Here is a 10,814-nt window from a genome sequence, read left to right as displayed (position 1 = left end):
TTGCCATCTAGAAGGCCACTTCTTTTGTAAAGATCAACAGGAACATTGCTTAATTCTTGTGGTAAGAATACACGTAGCAACGTAAGAGAATTTGCTATGATAGCAAACAGCTTTAAAAAAATGACTGCATTTCAAATGGAAAACGTCCGTTTTGTCCCTGTGCTGGGAAAGGTGGATCATTTACACAGGCTGATTCTCATCTTATGCCATTTACAAGCTAAATGCTGATGCAAGGTTTCACACTTTGATATGTATTTGCATCTTCTAAGCCTGCATGGTGTGGCTGGTGAGCGCTCTCCTGCAGAGAGTTGATGAACAGTGACTGCTGCTTGAATGCTGGCACTTTTCCCACTGTATTACATCCAGATTTGACAACCAGCCCTCATAGATGGGGAACCAGAACCACCAAAACCTTAGATCAAATACAATTCCAATTAGTGAGAGTAAGGCAATGTAGTACAGGGTACCAGTGGTCAATTTTGCATGCAGGTGTTGCATCAGTGCAAATCATTGGTTTTGCTTCAGGTTTGCATACACTCTAAGAACAGCTCCATCTTTGCTCTGAGCCACAGAGCAAACAACCCTCATTAGGTTGTTACAAAATTTTCTGTAGCAGCAATTGGTAATTTGCTTGTATAGCCTTCGTAGAGTCTTGTGACCATTCACTTTTACATCCACCCCTATTCTGCAGTCAATGACTTTTTGCTCTATGTAGCAGTAGGGTTGATGTGTATGACAATTTCTTGACTCTTATTTATATCTAATCATGGCACTGTTATTGGACTGACAGGAATTTAGCTCTTTTCCAGCTGTAACAACTAATTGCAAGGACTGCTGGGTAGTCACAGAATCACAGAACGGCTGAGGCTGGAAGGGACCTCTGGAGGTAGCTGGTCCAACCCCCTGCTCGGGCAGGGCCATTTAAAGCCAGTTGCCCAGGACCACGTCCAGGCGGCTTTTGAATATCCTCAAGGATGGAGACTCCACCACCAGTCTGGGCAACCTGTGCCAGTGCTCAGTCACCCTCATAGTGAAAAAGTGTTTCCTGATGTTCAGAGGGAACATCCTGTGTTTCAGTTTGTGCTCACTACCTCTGGTCCTGGCGCTGGCCACCACTGAAAAGAGCCTGTCATCTTTGCACCCTCCCTTTGGGTACTTATGTACATCGGTAAGGTCCTCCCTGCACCTTCTCCAGGCTGAACAGTCCCTGCTCTCTCAACCTTTCCTCATAAGAAAGGTGTTCCAATCCCTTCATCATCTTGGTAGCCCTGTGCTGTACCCTTTCCAGTATGTCCATGTCTGTCTTGTACTGGGGAGCCCAGAACTGGACACAGTACCCCAGGTGTGGCCTCACCGATGCTGAGAAGAAGGATCACCTCCCCTGAATGGGTGGCAGTACTTTGCCTAGTGCAGCCCAGGGCACTGTATGTCTTCTTCATGGCAAGGGCACATGGCTGGCTCACGTTCAACTTGGTGTCTGCCAGGACCCTGGAGTCCTCTTCTGCAAAGCTGCTTTCCAGCTGGTCAGCCCCCAGCATGTACTGGTGCCTGGGGTTACTCCCAGTCTTTGGGGTGGGTGTCCCAAAATGGGGCTTGGACCCCAGGGACTCTGACGTTTTGGCCATCCTTGGCCGAAGTTTTGGGAAATGCAGTTGTCAGATATTCCATGTGGTTTAGCTGTGCCCTGTAAGATACAGGATAATGCAAAATACGTTCAGGATGAATGGCTGTATTACCATGCAAATGTGTCTGTTGCTGTCTGAAGCCAGTGCTGGGGAACTTGCCACTAGTGTCTGGGGGTTTTAGTGTTTTTGTCTTGTAATTATCAAAATGGTTTGCTCTGTTCTGAATTACTGGCATGAATAAAACCTCATACTTAGCTGCTCATCCTTGGAGCATGCTTTTTGTGCCAATATGCATCATTTATATAGTAATGGCCATCTGATCATCAGACTATTCTTCCCTGCATCTAGTTCTCAATATTGACTGCTCTCATAACCATTAGTCCTTTTTTTTGGAGGGGACACACAAATTCCTGAAGGACTTATTTTTCCTTATAGGAACAAGGAGGTAGCAATTGGAAGCAACAGTAGCAGCAAGCAGTGTGTGCAGAAATTTGTTCTTGTGATATGTCTTTGCCATTAATTTCTCCTTCAGTCCCTCCTCCTGCTTTCTATCTTCTGCGTGGTGGTGACTAGCTGTCCTTTGACTTGAACTTGGGCATGGAGAGCTTGTAAGCCCCATGGTACTGCTGGGAAGGTGGGGCTGATATACCTGGTTGGTAGGGATTTTGCTTTAGCCCGTCTGAAGTCCTTTAGTTTTACCATCACTCGTCAAAGATAAGGTGGGATGTCTCCCTGCTATTTCAGGGTGAAGGAAACTGTGAAAAGAAGCAGATGCCTGGGAAGAAACAGACAGGCAGAGCAAGCCATTTCCTCTCACTGCTAGTTGGAGTGAGAGGAATGGGGAGGCTGTCCAGTGGGGAGATTTTATTTTATAAAATAGAGGAGGAATTGCTAAAATATTAAAGTCCCAACAGAGAGCTGCATAGTAAGTATGTTGCTATTGTGCTAATGGAGTCAAATGGATGCTGCTGTTATATCAATATTAAAAGCATTTAATAACAGCGGTGTTCCTCCAGTTGGAACTGTGAGTTTAATGTGTCTGCATCTGAGGGGCTTGGATCTTGCTGGTAAACACAGTCAGTCCTAGGGCTGGCGTCAGAGTCAGGAAGTTCGGCTGCGAGCTTGGCCTACACATCCAAGCCAGCATCATCTGTAAGATGCCCGTGTGTGTTCAGGCAGAAACTAGCATGCTGCGCTTTCCCAGTCGATAACACAGTGTTCATATTGCACTAGCAGGACACTGATGATGGCATTCTGCATTTTAGAGAGGGAAAAGAGAGCAGCTAACTGGCTGTGCGATCCCTGAAAGAAGTAGTTTGTCATTTCCACTCCCATCTTTCCAATAATTTATACACTGGGATAAAACAAAGGTCTGCTGCTGCTGATATATCTATGGGTTTATATGCCTCATTGATTATTACAGTATGACAACTTACACCGTAGGAAAAACTGTTCTGGAGCCTAGAAAAGTGAAAGGTTAAAAACGCTTTTGGTTCCTTTCGCTTAAGTGGAACGAATAAAACAAAGTGTCTGGAGCAAAGTTTCAGAAAAGAAAGTTTTCTGAAATGAGAAACTGATTCTGAAGAGTCAATTAAGATGATGATACAGGTATAAACACAAAGCAGCAGGGACTTAAATACAGAGCGTTCCCGCAGGCAACAATAACATGCACATCCCCATATAGGAGAACTGCAGATTCCGTGATTCCTGCCTCTTGCAGAGACCACAGGACAGACTCTACTCGGAGACTGACCTTTCTTTACATGTGAGCCTTTTATATTGACATCTTTTTGCATGGACCTTCTGCTTTTGCTGCTTTTGGTTTTACCTTGAAGCCCCAGGTGTTTATTTAGCTAAGGATGAAGATGGCTGTGCTGTAACAGCGGCTATTAGCAGAATTTCAATATTTTAGATACAGCACAGAAAAATCGCTGCTCAGAAATGAAGGAGGAAAAATTACCTGAATATAGATGGACTTACAGTTTGGACTATTGCACCTGAACCCTCCCTCCTGCAAACGAAAATCTCTGCATGTGATCCAATGTTGATGCCATTTAAGTGGTGAGGAGTCTTGCATTGATTTAGGTGCTCCTGGGATTCTAATCCCAGCACTGTTCTGGGTCTAGCTGAGTTACGGCACGCTACTGCCATTCAGGAATAATAACTTCACCATTCCTCACTGCGCAGGTTTGGTTTGATGCTTGATATAATTTAAAATGGCTACGTATCCCACGTTGGTGGCCCAGGATGAGGGGGAAGCACATTCACTCTCATTTTCTCCTTTCTGACAGCTATTTAGAGATGCTACTTTGGGGCAGGTTTGGTGAAAGACAAACAAGGCTATGGAGGTACTGCAGAATGGGGCTAAAATAATGAAGGTTACAGGTTGAGTAGATGGAGGTTGTGGTCAGATGCACTCTGATACTTGTTTTGGAGACTGCTGCAAACCTAAATTGACTGAAGCAAGAAACAGTGCAAATGTGATTGTCTGCTTCACGTTCTACTGGATGCATGAGGGCTAATTGGTGAGTGCAGCAATGAGAATACTGGCTTAAAAGTTTCCTTTGGCTTTCATTAAAATGCCAATATCTTTGAATCACTAGCTAGCCCAACAGCACCTTGAGGGTGTGACATGATATTTTTTCCCCCACTTGTATGACTCCCAAAGAAGCCTTTATCTTCCTGAACGCTCTGTGCTGCGTTCAAGCCTGCAGTGCTGTAGTTCATTAATGCTCAGACTCCTACTTCCAGAGATGCTAATGTCTTCCAGAGAACTTCAGGCACCCATCATCATCAGCTGTCATATTACTAAATGCTCAAGGCATGGATAAGAACACGCACAACGCAGTATGATAATTTACCTCACATCCAAAACAGATGAAGATAGTCTGCAGCGTTGCAGCCGGAAAAAAGGAAAGTGATTAAAATGACAACCACATCTTGAAATCTAATAACTTTTAGAGTCTGATGGCTGTCTTTCTTCCTGTTCCCTGTCATTTTCATATTGTATTCTCCTGTAAATTAAGGCTTATTCTCTGCTCCAGGTGCTGCAGGATGAACTGATGTTTGTCGGGGAAAAGCTGGGGCTGGGCTGTACCAGAGAGCAGGCAGTGCCAGGTACTGCTGGAAAGCTGCAGTGTGCACACAGGGAAAAATGACTGTCTGAGCTATTAGAGAAGGCAAAACACCGAAGCTGCTGCTGTCAGGCATGATGTACAGCTTGCTTTTGCACTTACAAGTGCCTTCTACCCCAGAAAAAACTGGAGGTAGTTTTCTTCTTTCTGCTTAAAGACTTTCAATCCATTCCTTTCCCTGAAAGCAAGATCAATATAATTATTGTGAAGGAGATTCCTGTCCCTAACTGTACATCAACCAGTCTCTATCGTATGAAAGTGTTTTAATATATGTTAGTTTACATGAGGCAGTGACATTTTACTGGAGGCTTTGGCAGTGTTTGTGTGTAAGCGTAATGCACCGAAGGCCAGCCCAGCCCAGCTCTGGAGAGAAGGGCTTTGCCTCTGGGAAGCTCAGAGCTGTCTGCCAGGGATCGAAAATGCCCTTGAACCCCAGAGATAATGCCAGCAGCATCGCACCTGCTCATTTGGAAGGTGTCAAGGCCCCGTGTAAACCCACATTTGGGGCGCCCCGGTTTGGCTGGGACACACGAGGTGATTCATGGCTCTGGGCGCTCTCCAGGCCGTCTCACAGCCTCCCTGGCCGTCCATCATGGCGCCGATCCCCTGCCAGCCTCCGAGGCCTCCCCGCAAGGAGTCCCGTGATTTCTCCTGGGGTGTCACTTTTTCTCTCATGTTCAGCTTGTCTTCCTGACTGGAATTCTGCCAAGGATGTCTGGTCTCTTGGGCAGGGTCACACCGTCCTCCCCTGTAGGAATTCTCCCTCAGGCTGGGGAAGTGCCCCCAGCTCATTCACCTTCTGGAACCTTCTCTGCTCTTCCACTGAATCATTACCTTCAGCTCGGTTTTTTATTGTTTTGGGGGATCTTTTTTTTTTCCTTGGGTAACATTTTTTCCCCTGCTTTTATTGGCTTGCCAAGACGAGCAGTTCGCAGTTCATTGTACCCTCCAGCACCTGCAGGCTTTTGGTGGCAGGAGAGCAGCACTCTCACCGCCTCTGAGGGACAGGGGCCGCGCCTGAGGGGCTCTGAGGGGCGGGAGGGGGGGGACGCGGGGTCCTCCGCGCCGCCAGGGGGCGCCACCGCCGCCGTCGGGTGACGTCTGCCGCCGGGGCGCGGCGGCGGCTGCGGGGGCCGCGCTGAGAAGGCGGCGGCGGCGAGCGGCTGTGCTTGGTGGGGCCCGGCCGCCCCACCGCCACCCCGCGGGTGAGTGCTCCGCTGCGCTTCCCCCCTTCCCGCCGCCGGTGGGCTCTGCGGGGCCCGGGCGGGCGACGGAGAGCCGGGCCGGGCCCGTCCCCGCCTCCCGGGGGGCGGCCGGGGCCCCTGGGGCCTTGGGCACAGCAGGCCGGGCCCGGAGAGGCGGGGCGGCGGGGGACGCTCGGGTGGCCGCCGTGGGGTGCGGGGGGGTGGCCCTGCCTTGTGTCCGCGGCTGAGGGGGGCTGAGGGGTGCTGTCCTCCGCGGGGCTTGTGCCTGAGGCGTTCCCCGGGGAGCCCCGCCGAGCAGGGGCAGGCGGGGGGCGGCACGGCCGCCTGGGGCCCGGGCTGCCGGGGCGCCGGGCGGGGGGGCCGCGGCTGTGGGGTGGCAGCTGCGGGCGCTCTGCTCTCTCCAGGGCTCCGCACTCGCCTGTTCCTTCTCCAGGGCTGCACTCTTACAAAATTGCATTCCTCGTTTATATTATTTTTAAAAGGAAAGCGTGGTTCGTGTTCTTAAGCGACGCTGTTATAATAGACACAAGTAACAGCTATATAAAAGTCTTGCTAATTAACTTTACAGAGTGCTTGCGGTTGGATTAACACGGCTTCAGCGTTCGTGCGCCTTTGCTGTATGTCATATGTTTGTGCGGGTTTTGCTCAAGAGCATTTAAATTGTGGATGGCACGGGCCATTCGTGAACAAGTTTAGCTTATTCAGCAGGAGAACCGACATCTTGGTAATCCATCAAACAAGGATAAAAGCAAAAATGGGCAGATCTAACAATAAAATAATTGTATTAAAATGCTTTTCTTTCAGTGGCTGTGTTTAAAGCACAACATTTTTCTAGGAAATGGGTTTAAAATAAAACAGAGTTTTTACACACTTGTGCTATTGTCTTTTTTTCTACTGTAGTCTTGTGGAAGAGAGGGGAAAGGGGACTACCACCACCTTCCTTGGTAGTAAGAGAGGCAGAGCTCTGCCTCAGAGTCTGTATTTCTGCAAGAGAAGGGGGAAGGTGCTACCTACATAGCTTCATAGCGAGAGCTCAAATGAGTGCTCTTTGAAGCCATTTTTTATATCAGAAGGATTTTGGAATAAGTGTTTGGAAAGTTAGAAAAACATAAGGAGTGCCGTGGGATTCAGCAAGCAAGCAGTTTCTCTGTCTGTCTAGTCATCCTGATAGGTATTGTATGAATACAGTTCAATATTTTTGCTATGTAGACTGGTCACCCTCAAGCTGTGGGACTTCTGTGACTGCTTCAGTACGAGCTGCTGCTGCAATCTGTCCTGTGCACTGTGTGGTGCTCCCGAGTGCCCCTTGTGCTGGGCCCTGCAGTATCTGACTTACCCAGATACGTAGTTGGTTTTTCTACCTGGATTTGGCTGCAGCTAGTGCCAGGACAACACAGTGGACGAGTATGAAGGCAAAGCTGCCAGTGGGACTTTTCTTTTTGGTAATAGCCTGTTGTGGTAAGAGCCAAAGCCTTAGTTGTACTGTGAGTGTCAGAAGAAACTTGTTTCATAAAATTAAGTGGGCCTCTGTTGTATCTCATGGAATTTGTGAAAGATTCAGCTATGCCTGTTCTTCAGTGAAGAAGAGATTAACGGAAAAGAATGTGTAGTGAATGGCAAAGGATGGTTATCAACAAAGTAGAATGTGTAAGATGAAGAGCAGGATGAGGTACTGGCAGTGATGAGGCAATGTGAAACCTTGAAGGTGAGGATGAGCAGTTTGAACTTTTGGGGGAAAGACAAATTGCCTGTCACTGTGAAAGCTTCAGAGGCTAGCCACAGATAATTTGGACTCCCTGTTTCTGTTAACGCTGGATGCTTGATAGTGCTATGACCAGGATGTAGGCTGCCAAAGGAAGGAAAATTGTGATAGAAAACTTAATTGAATTGTGTTTACTTATACTGCAAGGAGGAGGGATGGAGTTGAGCAGTCCAGCATTCAGATTGCATCTTTCACAGCTTCAGTGCTTTAACCTTCTGCCTGTACACCAGCAGGAAACCAAAAACATTATTGGTTGACTTCGCGCTGGGTAAGGAAAGCCTGTTCAGTTTCATTTCCCAGCTTGATTTGGAAAACTTGTCAATATGTAGTGTCTCATAAATAAAAAGACAGCAGAAAGTAGCAGTTAAGGTATTCAGGTAAGGAATGCTGGCACATGAAGTGAGCAAAAGTGATTGCATCAGTCAGAGCTGGAAATGAGCTAAAATATTCATAAATCAAATACAAATGCACCATCACATTACATCTGGTGAGTCATTTTGTCCTCTTGTACCTGGGTAACCCTTTTATGTATCTAGAAATAAGCTTTTTGCGGAGAACAGATTTGATGTTACGGCTCTGGAGTAGTTACGAGAGGAAGGTTTTATTTACAATTTCTGTAATCCCCATCCCTAAGCCCATGGCTTGTTTGTCGATTTTAAAGTTAGAGGAGATCCCTAGCAGAACCCAGTTTGGCCTTGTAGATAATGCAGGCCATAGATTGCAGTCTGTGATTCCTGGTCTTAGTTTTGAAATGATAAACAGCTTTAAAAGCAGCCTTTGCTATCATTCTGCATACTTTTTAAAATAAGCTATGTGCTAATGTTTATTAGAAACTGCTTTCTAAATTCAGGACTGCTCTGTGTATGCATATTTCACAAGTCTGTAATACAGATTAGAAAGGACACATTATTTTCCTCTGGAGGTCGTTAAATGAGAGTGAAAATTACTGAACAGGTACAGCTTTGCTTTTCACTTTATCCTGCTATTGGGAATGTTGTACAGATGCTGAGCAAGATATGTTAGTCTGCTCTTAAGATTATATCTCCAAGACACAATTTGGAATTTATGGCATGGGCTGTTTTATAGACTTTGCCAGTTTTTTGGGTTTTTTTTTGGATTTGTTTTTTTTGTTTTTTTTCCTCAACCAAGTTTGTCACTATTATTCAGTAAAGGTCTTAACCTTTGAGCTGCCTTGTACCTACTCGGTCTTTAGGATTTTGCTTTTTAAAAAATTTTCGCTTCTTATGGGCTATACTTGCATTTGTTAGGAAGCTGCAGCTTTCCATGATTGAAAACTGTGATTATGTGTACATGTGGCTGGTACTTTGCTGCCATTTAGGAATTTGTGGTACTTGATTGTGAGCAAAAGAAGCAAGGAACACTTGCTGTTCCTGGGGGTGCAGATGCAGGCGTTTTATATGCTCATCTGTGGCCTCAAGGGTTGCAACACTTATATTTTTCAGATGTGCAGCAGTTGCACAGCATTTAAAGCATTTTGATCTTTTTAGTCTTTATGTATGATTTTATAGAAATACGCATTGATATAATAATCCCTGTTATATTGCAACGCCAGGCAGCATGTAAGGTCAGGTTAAACATTAGCAAACTGTGGTTTATATCTTCTATTTATATGTGGGAAAAGCAGCTATGCTGAATAATACTTTATGGCATTTACTCTCTAAAATCTTCTTTGGATTATTTCTAATAGTATTGACATTTTACTCACTAGCAGTTTTTAGAAAAGGCACATTATGCATATCTTGTACATGATTTCATGATTTCTCGACAAGTAGTAATGTGGAGATCAGAGGTACTGTCAGAATTGAACAAACAAATTAATTTCAAGCATTTTACAGTGAAATATATTGAAAGAAGTGCGAGTTAATTACAGTTATCTGAGAGTCACTGATACTGACTGTGGTATTATTTTGATTTATGTTTTCATAGCCATCGTGAAACTATGTGGAAATGGGGTAGTGGTGATGATTCTCCTTCCAAAACAGTAGTAAGTATTAAGCTACTATTAAAATAATATTTTCTTAAGAATTTCTGACAGAGAGAGTCTTTAATTGATGATACACTAATCATATGTATTTGCTCTTCATAAATAAGTTGCTTAATTAGTTTTGCTGTGACTTTCAGGTTGCGTTCTTGCTTTCTGTGTACTTGGTATTTAATCTCTTATGCATAACACAGCTGCTCTATTCCTCTTCACTATGCTTATCTTGCTTTAAGAAAGCATATGTAGGAATTACATAAACTTTATCCCAAGTGTAATTTTTTGTGTTTAGTAGCTTCAGTATCAGTATTTTATTGTCACTAGGTTCAGTAACAGTGAAACACAGTAACACTGATTGTTACAGTGTAAATCCAGTAAATTGGGGAATTCAGTTTTCGATACCTAGGACGCTTTGATGGTTTTGCTGTATTTCAAACTAATATTTCTAAACGAGTTTCTAGGATTTATAATTTCATGTGTCTATCAAACTTGCTAAAAGCAGTCTGGTATAGGTACATATAGTATATGTAAGTTTTAGTATTGCACTCTTAATAAGATTTGCTGAATGTTTTTAAAAAAACCCAGACAAAAAACAACTGAAGACTTTTTGCAGAAGCAGTGTTGTCTGCACCATTTTGTTTGAACAGAGTATACCTAATGTCTGCAGGCTACAGGCTCACAAGATGAAAGAAGCATGTCGGTGACAGATTTGACTGAGCAGCTGTCAAGTACTGAACAGCTGGTAACGCAGCTAAAGGAGCTTGTCAGAGAGAAGGATGCTGAGCTTCAAAATAAAGATCTTCAATTAAAGGTACCATGTGTGTATTCTTCTCAGAAAGACTATTTAAAAACCCCCTTCAGTCCTGTTTATCATGAGCTGGTTTTGTATGTATGAGCTTACAGTCTGAGAGCTACTCTAGGCATGCAGGAAGGGTTGGTCACAATGAGCTGTTATGGTTCCTGGATGTTACTGCTTTTTGCTTGTGTCTTCCATGCCAAAATCTAAAATTAACTTTTGTTAAAAAATCAAGCCCTGAATTTGTATTGCTATCAAAAAAAAGGAGAATTTCTAACATTATAATGCTCTGG

At 44.8% G+C, this 10,814-nt stretch overlaps 1 protein-coding gene across 3 annotated transcripts in view; it reads left to right on the top strand.

Moving 5' to 3' along the window:
* Positions 1–5,870: 5,870 nt before the first annotated feature.
* The window catches only part of LOC119155075 (golgin subfamily B member 1-like), a 44,712-nt gene continuing 39,768 nt past the window's right edge, over positions 5,871–10,814 (top strand). For 2 of the 3 annotated variants that reach the window (XM_037403270.1, XM_037403266.1), the window contains exons 1-3: positions 5,871–5,964; positions 9,674–9,731; positions 10,393–10,536. In XM_037403270.1, coding sequence (XP_037259167.1) covers positions 9,687–9,731; positions 10,393–10,536 — 189 coding nt within the window. In that variant the 5' untranslated portion in view covers positions 5,871–5,964; positions 9,674–9,686. Of the gene's footprint in view, positions 5,965–9,673; positions 9,732–10,373; positions 10,537–10,814 lie in introns of those variants that run through there. The other variant, XM_037403267.1, reaches the window with a different exon arrangement.

Source organism: Falco rusticolus, chromosome 10 (assembly GCF_015220075.1).
Source record: "Falco rusticolus isolate bFalRus1 chromosome 10, bFalRus1.pri, whole genome shotgun sequence".
Lineage (NCBI taxonomy): Eukaryota > Metazoa > Chordata > Aves > Falconiformes > Falconidae > Falco > Falco rusticolus.
The sequence above is the reverse complement of the archived record's forward strand: the minus strand, read 5'-3'. Positions and strand labels throughout refer to the sequence as shown.